This window comes from Pseudorca crassidens, chromosome 10 (assembly GCF_039906515.1).
Source record: "Pseudorca crassidens isolate mPseCra1 chromosome 10, mPseCra1.hap1, whole genome shotgun sequence".
Lineage (NCBI taxonomy): Eukaryota > Metazoa > Chordata > Mammalia > Artiodactyla > Delphinidae > Pseudorca > Pseudorca crassidens.
The window spans coordinates 69,182,456-69,197,220 of NC_090305.1; the positions used below are offsets into that span (position 1 = coordinate 69,182,456).

General features: G+C 38.7%; 1 protein-coding gene across 3 annotated transcripts in view; it reads left to right on the forward strand.

Moving 5' to 3' along the window:
- RBM6 (RNA binding motif protein 6) overlaps positions 1-14,765 on the forward strand; it is a 106,974-nt gene that overhangs the window by 19,376 nt on the left and 72,833 nt on the right. The window contains exons 2-5 of one of the 3 annotated variants that reach the window (XM_067754477.1): positions 1,828-1,936; positions 6,019-7,297; positions 9,163-9,252; positions 10,542-10,611. In XM_067754477.1, the coding sequence (XP_067610578.1) occupies positions 1,893-1,936; positions 6,019-7,297; positions 9,163-9,252; positions 10,542-10,611 (1,483 nt within the window). In that variant the 5' untranslated portion in view covers positions 1,828-1,892. Of the gene's footprint in view, positions 1-1,827; positions 1,937-6,018; positions 7,298-9,162; positions 9,253-10,541; positions 10,612-14,765 lie in introns of those variants that run through there. The other 2 variants (XM_067754480.1, XM_067754478.1) reach the window with 2 other exon arrangements.

The window sequence follows — 14,765 nt, forward strand, 5'->3', positions numbered from 1 at the left end:
TTGAATTCTAGGAGCTCAAACAGATAAAACAAAAATGGACAAAAAACACACCAACAAAAATAAGAGAAAGAAAAACCCACCTCTCTTTGTTTTTGCAGATTGGTTCTGTGCTGGAGCCATTCCTTCAACACTTAGCTAGGCTTGCTCTGAACCTAGAGATCAGCCTGAGGTGAAAGCTTAGAGTCTTCTCAGGTTTTGTCTGATCATGTGTCTGGGTATGCTTGTGGTGTTCTAAATTTTCTCATATACATGGTGCCTTGGAATGTCCTAACTCCCCAAAGTGTTTTCACCCCAACCTCTCCATATCTGTGAGTCTGTAGTCTGCTTTGCAGCTTTTATTAGCAGTGCCTGCGCTTTTCCCCCCAGAGTTCTGAGTTAGGTAAAACAGAGGCAAGTACCTTGCATCAGTCCTTCAGATAGCCCCCATACAGATTAGAACAGATGTACACAATAATTTACAAATCAGGTTTCCCTTGGGTTTAGGGAGGGAGCTGAAAACTGGGCTGCCTTCAAGACAAGAACCACTGCCATGCTGGGGTGGGGGTGGGGCAAGGATCAGTAAAAACACCAAAAAACTTTGCTATTATTTTGAGGATGACTTTTTCATTTTTTATTCTTTTTAAAAAATATTTATTTATTTGGCTGCGCCTGGTCTTAGTTGCGGCTCGTGGGATCTTTATTATGGCACGTGGTATCTTTGTTGCGGCATTCGGCATCTAGTGCCGCTGACCAGGGATCGAACCCAGGCCCCCTGCGTTGGGAGCGCCGGATCTTAACCACTGGACCACCAGGGAAGTCCCGAGGATGACTTTTTCTTGACTGAGTGTTCAGTTGGTTGTTGTAAAGCTTTGACTGTTTTCTAAAGCTACAACAAAGTTGGTTCAGACTGCTTGTTTTTTGATGTTTCTGTTGAGGAATGAGGCTTTGGAATTTCATAGTCTGCTGTTTCGCTGACATGTGGGTTGTGTTTTCACTCTCTTGATAGTGTACTTGGATTCACAAAAGTTTTCAATTTTGATGAAGTCTACTTTATTTTTTCTTTCGTTGTCATAGTAAGAAACCATTGCCAAATCCAAGGTCATAAAAGTTTGCCTCTTTTGGGGAATTCCCTGGTGGTCCAGTGGTTAGGACTTGGCTCTTTCACTGCCTGGCCCCAGGTTCAGTCGGGGAACTAGGCTCCCACAGGCCTCGTGGTATGGCCAAAAAAAAAAAAAAAAAAGTTTGCCACTTTTTTAGTAGCTGGAGCACAGGTCCTGTGATGACTTCTCAGCCTTAGGTTACATGCCCATCTTCAAAGCAATCACTGTGGTGAGGTAATAGACTATTCTTGCTTTTTTTTTTTTTAATTTTTATTTATTTTTTGGCTGCTCTGCTTGGCATGTGGGATCTTAGTTCCCCCACCAGGGATTGAACTTGTGCCCCCTGCATTGGAAGCTTGGAGTCTTAACCACTGGGCAGCCAGGGAAGTCCCAGTAATAGACTATTCTGATTGGCCAGGCTGAATAGAGTAGGATCAGCCGCACAGACTGGGAGTGGTGTTTATGCTAAGGTGCTATTTCCGAAAAGGAAGATAGAATGGGTGCCAGAAAAATTAGTAAATATATTATGAAGCATTCTTAGTACATTGAGAAGTTGATGGTGCCCTAGAGTACACATTTTAAATTTAAAATGTATTTTTCTTGCTATAAATTAGCATGTAAATGTTTAAAAGTGACTTCCAAAAGTATACCTGCTGATGTTGTCCCTGATAAGCCAAACAAGAGGAAATTGGTTTATTCTTTACTTCATGTTCCAATGTACTCATTTTTTGTGGTTTGTTTTGTACAGGTACTGTGATAACCAGAGTTTGGTAGCAAGGATCTACTTATTGGACCCTCTTGACATAGAAAGAGATGTGGGGGGATTCTCGATCTGCTAACAGAACAGGACCTTTTCGGTAAGTCTTTAAATTTGAATATTGAAATGTCAGTATTTTAATGATACAGTATAATATTTTTGGCCTACCATAAGGAGGGATATTTTCTAGAAATAGCTCTGATTTTTTAAAAATAGAAACTATTTAAAATTTTTCTAGTCATTTCTAAAGTGATTGTGAGACTAAATAAATACCCAGTGTGCCAAGTGTTTTGTGTTTTAGCATTTTTAAAAGCATTAACAAAATCCCCCAATTTCTAAAAATATTTTTTGTCTCTTTTAGCAAAGTCATACATATTTGATTAATAAGGAAAGCTAGTAAAAAATGTACATAAATGTATGTAAATGTTTCATTAAATTCAGTAATTTATGTCTAGAATCCAGAGCTCTGTCTTTCCTGTGACATATTGTGTTTCAGCTACCAAAAATAGTTCTGAGAAAGAAAAATTACTCGATGCAATTTTCTAAGCTACATTTCAATTTTAAGGATTACTAGGTACAAAGATAAGTGGAGAAGGTGGTACCATTCAGTTGTAAATGGATTATATTTTAGAATTGTGGGAAGTTAATTTCTTATAGGCAGTATAATAAACACTGATGATGGTATTTTAAAACTTTTGCATTGTGTTTACAATTGGAATATGATTGTTATGGCTTTAGTTGGTATATGGCAAAGAAATCTGACCTTTAAAGCTATACATTAAAAAATATTTATGCTCCAGGGAGTTCCCTGGCGGTCCAGTGGTTAGGACTCCATACTCTCACTGCCAAGGGCCTGGGTTCAGTCCCTGGTGGGGGAACTAAAATCCCACAAGCCACGTGGTGTGGCCAAAAAACAAAATTTATGTTCTAATTGAAACTTCTGTTACTAGTAAATTTTCTTTTTGATTGGCAGTCTGCAGGATCTTCTTGTGCAAATTCAACAGATGTTTTATTATTTTGAAGCTTGGGGTTCCAATGAAAAATTAAGGGAGAGAACTAAGTTTTAAAAAAATCCGTATAGGGCTTCCCTTGTGGCGCAGTGGTTGAGAGTTCGCCTGCCGATGCAGGGGACGCAGGTTCGTGCCCCGGTCCGGGAAGATCCCACATGCCACGGAGCGGCTGGGCCCGTGAGCTATGGCCGCTGAGCCTGCGCGTCCGGAGCCTGTGCTCCGCAACGGGAGAAGCCACAGCAGTGAGAGGCCCACGTACCACAAAAAAAAAAAAAAAAAAAAAAATCCGTATAATATTTAGTAAAACTAGTTTCATGAATACAGGGGTCTTTACTTTCTGCTTAACAGTCTTTAAATTAAAGCAGTGGTGGTGATGCTGGTTATGTTTTTCCTTTCACAATATTAAGGTCTGGATCAGTGGTCAACAACAACAAGCTGTACAGCCTGCAGCTTGTTTTTGTTTTATTGGAACATAGCCCTGATCATTCATTTACAAATTGTCTATGGTTGCTTTCATGCTGCAATGGCAGAGTTGAATAGTTCTGACAGAAACTGCAAAGCCTAATGTAATTACTGTCTGACTCTTTATGGGAAAAGTTTGCAGATCCCTAGTCTAGATTAGTGAGTTTGTACTTTAACATTTAAAAATCTCTCCTTTTTACTTATATTTATGGATAATTATTTGTAAGTAAGGCTGTTTCCTATAAGCCTTCAGGAATTAGGTAACTTTAGCTCTATTGCATCACTTAAAAATTTTTTTCAGAACATTTTCTCTTTGAATTTATTATTTAAAGTTGTATTTCCCCACCTTAATTTTAGTTTAAATATAAGTCATTACATGCTATTTTTTAAGATCTTTGACCAGAAAGAGACATAGTTTATATAGCATAACTTTTGGGGGGACTAATTTGGGTGAAAAAGGTATCTTGCAGGAAAATAATTTTGTATTCATCTTCTTAAAATTTTTTAAAATTTGGTTGAAAATGATTTTCGTAGCCACTGCTATTTTATACTAATAGAAGTGTTTCTTGAATAGTCTACATAAAATACAGTTCTAAGAACCCTAATACAGTGGTTACTCTAGATCTCTTTGATCTTCTCCGCTGAAGAGGGTAAGGTAATCCTTAGGGTAGTATTCAAAGACACTGTTGGATGTGTTCTGGTCAGAGAACATGTAGATTTAGATACGGCAGCACTCAGCCTGTGAGTGTCTGCTGAGGCTTAAGTCTTCCTGCAAGCTAACTATTGGGATTTTTTTTTCGTTAATTTTTAAATTTTTTGTCTGTGTTGGGTCTTTGTTGCTGTGCACAGGCTTTCTCTAGTTGTGGCGAGTGGGGCTACTCTTTGTTGCGGTGCACAGGCTTCTCATTGCAGTGGCGTCTCTTGTTGCAGAGCACGGGCTTTAGGCGCGTGAGCTTCAGTGGTTGTGGCGCGTGGGCTTCAGTAGTTGCGGTGTGTGGGCTCAATTTTTGTGGCACGCAGGCTCAATAGTTATGGCGCATGGGCTTAGTTGCTCCATGGCATGTGGGACCTTCCTGGAAGAGGGCTCGAACCCGTGTCCCCTGCATTGGCAGGTGGATTCTTAACCACTGCGCCACCAGTGAAGTCCCTAACTATTGGGATTTGAATGATTTTAAATATGGGTGACACCAGAATTAGTGGTAATGTCTTAATTTTAGTATTATATTGTATTACTTATGAAGAACATTTAAAGTTACTTCTCTTATGATGAACCCCATAGATATAACTAATGTTAATAGGAGCTATTGGAAGTTACCATGTTCTGAAAATCCATTAAATATGCATCATTCAACTGTTTAGGTTACTATCGTTAAATTCCTATTACTTTTTGGAAAGGGTTTGGCATTGTAACTGTTTCGCTTGCACTGAGTAACCCAGAAGCAGTTGTCTGTTGAATCTTTCTATAGCAGTGTAGTCTGAGTTCAGAAGGGTCATGTAATAGAACCTGTATATTCTGGAAGGAGAGAACTGAGTTGGACTTGATCTCTTAATACTTTTGTTTTACTGCTAAAAAGCAGGTAACCATTCAGATCATTTCATGTTTTCCTTTTTCATGCCCTTCTCTCCCCTCCCCTTCAAGCTCAGTATCCTAGGTACCTAATTGCCTATTTAAATTCCCTAATCTTTTACCAAAGTCAAAACGTATAAAATGGTCTGGAGCTTAAGACAAAGGGAGGAAGTTAGGTAGTATGAAAGATTGGGCCAATTCTCATTTATCTCTTGAGTTCTGTAAACTGAGAATGTGAATACTATGCTTATTTTAAAATATATTGTATTACCATGAAAAATTAGATGAGGCATTAGAATCTAGAAAATCAGCTTCTTTTTTGGGGACCTGGTGATAATGCTTGAAGGCCTAATGCTCTCTCTAGGTCCCTTTCAGTATTAAGCTCCTGGATGCTGTTGCTTGGTTTAGTCGACTTAACACATGCTTTGTGGCATGATTCATGCTGCCTTCTGAGATACCCTTGAGTAGTTACAATAATAGGACCCAGGTGAGAGCAGTTCTAGGCAGAGCCACTGTAGAACTAGGATTTAGATGCAGCCAGGGCTGATGCTCAGCTGGTGAACACTGGTATACTCCTAGTGATTTACAGCCAGTGTTTCTTTATTTTGGGCCTGCATCCATTCTGACTGGGTGGTGTCCATACTGTGGCTGTAATCAAATATTTTGGAATGTTACTCCTGTATGCACCAATGAGAAAGACACCTCCTGAAACCTACTGTATAAAATTTACAGTGCATTGATTTTTCTGATGTATAGGAATCATCATGCTGATCTTGGAATTCTAAGTTCCCTGGCTATAGGAAATGGAAATTTTTGTAGAGTGTCACCATTGCTAGCTTATCTGGTGTTGCGGATTTTCCCTGTTGCAGGACTGGGTGAAAGCTTTTTCTGCAGCAGTCATGTTGAAAACCTTGTGTTGACTTTCCTCGTGTTCTGAAATGGGAATATAAAAGTTTACTACGCCACTTCGTCTTAAAATAGCAAAACATTGCTGTTTTCTGCAGATCTAGGACCTTGTTACAGAACTCTGCCAAAAAAAAAAAATGTTTACAGAAGAATGTGCTGTGATTAGAGAAGAATATGCTGGTGTGTAGATTTCAAACTCTCTGGACAATATGAATAACACTGTCTTTGTTTCTACAGTGGGAGCCAAGAAGAAAGGTTTGCTCCCGGGTGGAACAGGGATTATCCTCCTCCTCCCCTTAAGAGTCATGCTCAAGAGAGACACTCTGGCAACTTTCCTGGCAGAGATTCACTTCCCTTTGATTTCCAGGGGCATTCGGGGCCTCCCTTTGCAAATGTAGAGGAGCATTCTTTCAGCTATGGAGCTAGAGACGGACAGCATGGTGACTATCGAGGAGGGGAGGGACCTGGACATGATTTCAGGGGGGGAGATTTTTCATCTTCTGATTTCCAGAGCAGAGATTCATCACAGTTGGACTTCAGAAGTAGGGACATACATTCTGGGGATTTTCGCGATAGAGAAGGACCACCTATGGACTATAGGGGTGGGGATGGTACTTCTATGGATTATAGAGGTAGGGAGACATCTCACGTGAACTACAGAGACAGGGATGCTCATACTGTTGACTTTAGAGGTAGGGATGCTCCTCCACCTGACTTCAGGGGCCGGGGCACTTATGATTTAGATTTTAGAGGCCGGGATGGATCCCATGCAGATTTTAGGGGAAGGGATTTATCAGATTTGGATTTCAGGGCCAGAGATCAGTCCCGTTCTGATTTTAGGAATAGAGATGTATCTGATTTGGACTTCAGGGACAAAGACGGAACACAGATGGACTTTAGAGGCCGAGGTTCAGGTACTAGTGATCTAGACTTTAGGGACAGGGATACACCACATTCAGATTTCAGAGGTAGACACCGGTCCAGGACTGATCAGGATTTTAGGGGCAGAGAGGTGGGACCTTGTATGGAATTTAAAGATAGGGAGATGCCCTCTGTGGATCCAAATATTTTGGATTACATTCAGCCCTCTACACAAGATAGAGAACATTCTGGTATGAATGTGAACAAGAGAGAAGAATCTGCACATGACCATACAACAGAAAGGCCTGCTTTTGGCATTCAGAAGGGAGAATTTGAGCATTCAGAAACAAGAGAAGGAGAAACACAAGGTGTAGCTTTTGAACATGAGTCTCCACCAGACTTTCAGACCAGCCAAAGTCCACTTCAAGACCAGGACAAGTCACAGCTTTCTGGAGGTGAACAACAGAGTTCAGATGCTGGTATGTTTAAAGAAGAAGGTGGTCTGGACTTCCTTGGCCGGCAAGACACTGATTACAGAAGCATGGAGTACCGTGATGTGGATCACAGGCTTCCAGGAAGCCAGATATTTGGCTATGGCCAAAGCAAGTCTTTTCCAGAGGGCAAAACTTCCCAAGATGCCCAACGGGACCTTCAGGTATGTTAATGGAGTGGATTGCTTTTTTGAATTTTGCTTTTTCGTAAGACTTTTCTGGAGGGTGAAGTGTAGAGTCCAGGACCATTAGTCCGAGGTCTTAACTTTGTACATCCATTAAAAAGCAAGATTTGTATTCAGTGTACATCTCTAGAGAAAGGGCCCTCAGTTCAGATCATATTTTTGATGTGTGTCTCTTCATTATTTTGCTTGATGGTACTGATCGAAATGCTTTGGGATAATTTAGTTTGAAAGTATTTGTCTTTGCGAGTTGGTTCTCTCAACTCTTACACGGTCAGGCCTGTGGCTGTTTAGGGCTCATTTTCTTATTTAAACTCATTTAGAGGATACCTAGGATATAGAGATAGAGAATACCTAGTTATGAGGCGGTGATATTAATGTTGCAAGTATTCTATTGAAGCTAACTTAATTGACTTAAATGTTGAATTTCTGTATGTATAATGTATAATCTAATGTATATATAATCTAAGCGAGGAGAATTATGTTTGCAGTTGGACATTGAAAATATTATCTTTTAAAATAGGTATTACCCATCTCTATTGAAGTTTCTGTTATTTTGGACAGTAATTCTAAGACATGCTAACCAAATAATGGATTTTGAGAATGTTAGAGGCGGATGGCCATATAATTTATTGTTCAAGTCAGGACACTTTCAAGAGTAAAAGAGGGGGCTTCCCTGGTGGCGCAGTGGTTGAGAGTCCGCCTGCCGATGCAGGGGACACGGGTTCGTGCCCTGGTCCAGGAAGATCCCACATGCCGCGGAGCGACTGGGCCCGTGAGCCGTGGCCGCTGAGCCTGCGCGTCCGGAGCCTGTGCTCCGCAATGGGAGAGGCCACAACAGTGAGAGGCCCATGTACCACAAAAAAAAAAAAAAAAAAGAGTAAAAGAGGACACTATTTATAATTGTGCCAGGAGAGTAGGCATAACTGGGAGGTGTGGTCACATAGTTATAGGAGACTTTTTTTTCCCAAAAGTTAAACCCTTTTTATAACTGTTGAAATGAAAGAGGATCAGTTAGATCTGAGACTTTTTGTGTGTGTGTTGTATGCGGGCCTCTCACTGTTACGGCCTCTCCCGTTGCGGAGCACAGGCTCCGGATGCTCAGGCTAAGCGGCCATGGCTCACGGGCCCAGCCGCTCTGCGGCATGTGGGATCTTCCCGGACTGGGGCATGAACCCGCGTCCCCTGCATCGGCAGGCAGACTCTCAACCACTGCGCCACAAGGGAAGCCCTGAGAGCTGAGACTTTTGTGAATATGGAAAATGCAAATTTCTCTGAATTGTACTGTTAAGTTATATTGTCATATGACACCTTTTGACTGTTCTGGAATTTGTTTATAGATGACATCTTTGATAAGTGACATCTGGTTTTATTTATTTATTTGCTGTTTTCTCATTCAGGAAAAGAAAATTTTAGTTTTGAGAATCTAGGTGATTTTTTTTCCTGTTTATAAAAGTCACATTCAGTGTTGTTTCTCTTAATTTTCTGCTTTACTATTTTAAAATTCCCTCAATGACCATGGGTCTTAGCACACTTGTATTCTAATGATTTGAAATCAAATTTTGGGGGAATTCCCTAGCAGTCCAGTGGTTAGGACTCAGTGCTTTCACTGCTGGGGCCCAGGCTCAATCCCTGGTCGGGGAACTAAGATCCCACGAAAAAAAAAAAAAAAGAAAGAAAGAAATCAAATTTTGGAACTCAGAAAAATAGACAATTATAATTTTTCATATCTTCATATGATGTAAGTCATTTTGATTTTTGATCCTGAGTACCTGTATTTCATGTTGTTTCATTTTGCGCATTAACATGTATTTGTTTCTAAAATAATTTTTTATTCTGGATTCAAGGATCAAGATTATAGGACTGGCCCAAGTGAGGAGAAACCAAGCAAGCTTATTCGATTAAATGGGGTGCCTGAAAATGCATCAAAAGAAGAGGTAAGGCTTATTTTCTTTTTTCCTTTTCCTTTCTTTTCATCAATTAAAATTGTTTTTTTAACTTTTTATTTTGAAAAATTGTAGATTCCCAGGAAAGCGTAAAGAAATATTCAGGGAAATCTTGATTATCCTTCACCCAGCTTTCTCCTGCCCGTCCCCCAGTGTCAACATCTTGTATTACTGTAGTACAGTAGCTAAACCAGGAAATTGGCTTTGGTGTAATCCATAGAGCTCATTCATTTTTCACCAGTTACACATGTACTCAACTGAGGTGAGGTTTGTTAAAAAAAAAAAAAAAATTATGACAAATGATTGCTGTCCTTAGGCCTGATAATCGTCCTTTAGGGGATGATCCAAGATGCAGTTACATAAAGATACATAAAGATGCAGTTTATTGACAGTAGTAAAAACTGGGATCTGCCTAACTCCTCAGTGGTAAAGGACTTGGTGACTAAACTATGGATGACCTTAAGGAAGAGTTTGGTCAGAATATACAACACAGAGCAGACAGTGCCTTACTCTGTATTAGGCAGTGTGTGATGTTTACAAGCATTAGTTCATTTAATTATCACAACATCCTATGAAACACATACTCTTTATTCATTCATTCCAAATATTAAGCACTATTTTATTCCAGGCAGTGTTCTAGGCACTGAGTGATATAGCAGTGAACATTATGAAGTCACTGCTTCCATGGATAATAAAAAATAAGCAAAAAAAAAGAAAAAAAATCAAGCAGTGATAAATGCCCTGAAGGAAACTAAAGTAAGGGTTTAGAGCATCATTGGGGTATAGGCTATTTTAGATTGGGTAGTTCGGGAAGACATCACTGAGGAAGTGACATTTGAGCCCAGGCCTGAATGCAAGTGAGAGAACAGTCCATTTGAAAATGGGGAGAAGAACTGACCAGGCTGAGGGAGTTCAGGTGCCATGGCCCTGGACTGGAAAGAGCTCAGTGCATCATCTTATGTTTAAAAGATGAGAATCCGGATGCTGAAAGGTTACACAGCACATGAGCAGGAGACGCTTGGAATACAGGCAGTCTGATTTCAGAGCTTGAGTTCTTGAGCTTATGCTCTTTTGCTTTTTTTATGTACTTGAGAATTTTTAAATAATTATGTTCTACTTATTCAGCAGTTTTTGAATGCCTGGAGTGTGTATGGCTCAGTTTTGCCTTTGTAAAGTAATCATAGCTTTAAATTATGTAGAATAAAAGCCACTAGGGGAAATATAATATTCAGTATTTGATTATGATGTGTATCATTACTGTACATACCATATTCTTGCAGATTCTTAATGCCTTTCGGACTCCTGATGGCACGCCTGTAAAGGACTTGCAGTTGAAGGAGTATAACACAGGTGAGTTTCATGACTTGCATGCAGCCTTGGGTTAGGAAGAGTCTTTGTCAGATCTCTGCATCTTGAGCTACTCAAAATTTTTTTAAGAAACCATAGTTAAGATTTTCGGAAGTCTCCTGTTGATGCCTTCAAATAACAGCCAGCTTTAGTGTTAGCTGTGGTTCTTTGTGGATGTTCTTCCACACATGGGCAATAAGGATGCATGTTCCAGTTCTTCTGAGTGCCTGTGAGATATAAAGTGAGTGTTGTAGCATTTGTCCCCAAATATATTTTATATAATTGAATCATTAAACTTACTGCTTATGTTCTTCATGGTGGTGGAATGTTTACGTTTGAGCCTGGTAAGATTTTAATTATCTTACTATATGTAAACTTTTACATTTCATTTCTTCAGCGTGGAATTGTCAACTTTCCAGAGAAATTGTACAAATTAGTGGTTTCTTGAAATTTTAGTCTTATTCTGCGAACAGACTCCTGCAACAGCTATTTTGTTGAAACCCATGAATAGATCCAGAAGAGCTTTCTTTTTGACCTCTGTTCTGTGGTCTGAACTGCTGATTAGACTTTCAGAATATCCTCCTAGTATTTTAGAGTACCAGGTTTGGTCAGTTTCTTCAAATCTTATTACAGAAAAAGTAATCAAAAGTGAAATGCCATGCACTCAAGGTATTGGACCAATATTTTTAGGACTACACATATGAAATGGTTTAAAAAGGTAATATTTAAGTGATCTATTTTGCAGAATTTTAAATTGAAGAAGTAGAGCATTAGTCTTTTCACAAAACTTAGAATTTCAGTAATTCATGTTAAAGAACTCTTCAAGTAAGAGTAAGCCATATTTTTGAGTAGTTTACTTTTAAACAGTTTACCATGGAATAAAATTTTTGCATTAACTAGATAGCTTCTTTTGATTGGTTCTACAGAGGAAAACTATCCACAAATTTCAAGCACAAATAAATTTTTGTGCTTGAAATAATCTGGTGTTTGAGTTAAGTACAGAATTTTTTTTTCTGTAATTTGACAACAAACTCAGAAGCATTATTTCTCAGAAAGCTATTGTTCCTTTGTTTTAAATATGTCAACTCTAAATTTTTGGAAACATGACTAAGAGTAGTTAAGTTGTTCTTGCACACCACTTTTTTGGCAGGGAGGGGCATGTGTCTCATACATACTTTCTTGATTTACTATTAACTTTGGGAATTAAAAATAGAATTTATAGGCTGCCGTTGCTTTTTGACTCATAGGGCAATAATTTCAGCTTTTATGTTGTTTCATGAGCTGTGCTTTCGTTAAGTATTGGTATTTTTAGGAAAAAGACATGTCTTGATGTTTAAATAGCAGCAATTGCAGTTCTTCCATTTCTGTAGTAGTCATTGACTTTCTATGTGTATTGTCAGATTTATTAGCAGAGTAAAACCTACATTAACTTACATGGTTCACAGAGGGAGTTCTTAAACTTCCTGGCTGTGGTAGCTATTAAAATTGTAGCTGGCACACCAGAGATATTGATACGAATGTGAAATCATTCAAGACAGGACAGTGGTTTAAAAAAAAAAATCAGCTTTCAGGAAATGCACTTTTCTTGGCATTTTAATATATGAAGTGATAGTGTAATAAAAAAATATATATGCACATACATATATGTGTATATATATATATACCTTTTGAAATGAATGGATTGGATTACCAGTCCCATGTTATCCATATTACATCACTGTGTGGCAAGTAGAATGAACTTTTTAAATTATCAGTCAGATCATGTTATTCCCCTGCCTAACACCCTTTAACACCTTTCCATCTCAGTTGGAAGAAATTCCCAACTTCTTGTTTTGACTTACACAGTCTTGCATGAGTTTGCCCTTGGCTGTTTGTCTGACCTCATCCCATACTGCTCTCCACCTTTCTTATTATACTGTAGCCACACTGAGCCTTTCTCTAGTCCTTGGCGAATAAAGACTTCTTTCTCTGTCAAGGCCTTTGCACTGCTCTTCCCACTGATCCTCACTTGTCTTTTGGGGTTTAGCTCTTGACTTCAGTTTCAGCTCTCAGAGGCCTTGCCTCACCATCCAATCTAAAATCACTCCTCAGTCATTTTTTATTGTATCTTGGTTTGTCATCATAGGATTTATCACTTTGATATTTTTCTCAGCGGTTTTGTGTGTCTTATTCCTCTCACTAGAGAGTTAGCTCCATGATAGCAGGAGCCTCGTCTGTCTTGTTCCCTCTTGTTTACCCAGTTCTTGACACTCTGCCAGGCCCTGATGGGTTCCCAGCATGCCTGGAATGATTAACGTGGTGTATGTGGAGTAATGTATATGGAGAGCAGCTGTGGTCTCCTTTCAGGTGAGGTGCATTAAAGGGTAGTTTAGGTTTCACAGCTGTGCACTCTTATATATCTGCTGAAGAACATACCTTGAAACAATCAGATGTTCTGAGAACTTTAACATTTACTTGTTCAAAGGTTTTGTGTGAATTTTAGTAGAAATGGTGTCTTTTATAAATGGCAGTCAATTTTTTAGGCTAGGATAACCTGCAGAGACCATGTAGGATGGATGTTGATCATAAGAGGGGGATTGTGGGGTAGAGTTCATCCTTTTAGTTGATGTATTGGGGAGCTAGTCTGTAACAGAGAAAACATTAATGCCTCTTCACTGACTCAAGTAATATCAGTTTAATTTTTGTCTCATTTAGAGCTGTGTAAGTACAGGGCCACAACTTCTATCCAAAATCTGTGGGATCAGATGAATTTATGAATTTTTTTGAATATAGAAAGGTAATGTGGTACATAGCTCATACATGAATTATTTCTCCCAGTGGGATGTGTATCAGACGTAATACTTCTGCAGCAAAATGAATATTCTTACTAAGAAGATGACTATAAAGAGACTAAGTGTAGTATATAGATCAAGATTTGTCTCCAAATGACTTCACTGAAAATTTACCAAAAACTTGGTATTTAGGAGATATTTAGATTTTGGAATTGCAGATAAGGGACTGTGAACCTACACATATTGTGTACGTTTGAGTTTTTCTATTGCCATGTGCAAATATATAATAACCCTATTAGTTGTAAAAGTACCTTGACTTACATGATTATATTCCTGGGGAAAGTACCAGGAATGAAATGTCTTTTGGTGACTGAGCAAACAAACTCTGATATACACATACAATGGAATACTACTCAGCAGCAAAAATGATGAAACTATGTGTGCATGTAATAACATGGATGAATCTCAAAGGCATTATGCTAAGTGAAAGAAACTAGACTCAAAAGGCTACATACTGCCCTGAAAAGAAATAAAGTACTGATACATGCTACAACTTGAATGAACCTTGAAAACATTATGCTCAGTGAAAGAACCAGGCACAAAAGAGCACATATTGTCTGATTGCATTTATGTGAAATATCCAGAATAGGCATATCTGTAGAGACAGAAAATGGATTGGGTAGTTTGGTGGTTGTTAGGGGCTGGAGAAGAGGGAAAAGGGGAGTGACTGCTTAATGGGTATGGGGTTTCCTTTTGGGGTGATAAAAATGTTCTTCTGGAACTAGATAGTGCTGATGGTTGCATAACACGGTGAATGTACTTAATGTCACTGAATTGTACACTTTAACATGGTACATTTTATGTTCTCTGTACTTGATTATAATTTTAAAAAATACTGCATACTGTATGATCCTATTTATATGACATTCTGGAAAAAGAAAAATTATAGTAATAGAAGATAGTGGTTGCCAAGGTATTGGGGGAGGAGTTGACTGTAAAATGGAAGCATAAGGGAATTGGGGGGCATAATGGAACTGTTTTATATATTGATTGTGGCAGTGGTGTATCAATGTTAAATTCACTGAAGTTGGTAACTACTGTGGTTATGTAAGAGAACATCCTTATTCTTAGGAAATACACAGTGAAGTTTTTAGAAGTAAAGGACCATGATGTATGCAGTTTTCTCTCATGGGGTTTAGAAAAAAAATTTGATGAATATGGAGAAGCAAGGGAGTAGATATGACAGCATGTATCAATAGATGAAACTGGTAATGGGCATATGAGTGTGTTCTTTGTACTGTTCTTGCAACTTTTTTTGTAACTTGGAAATTATTTCCAATAAAAATGTGAAAAACTGACATAAATCTGATGTATCCTATTTTAAAA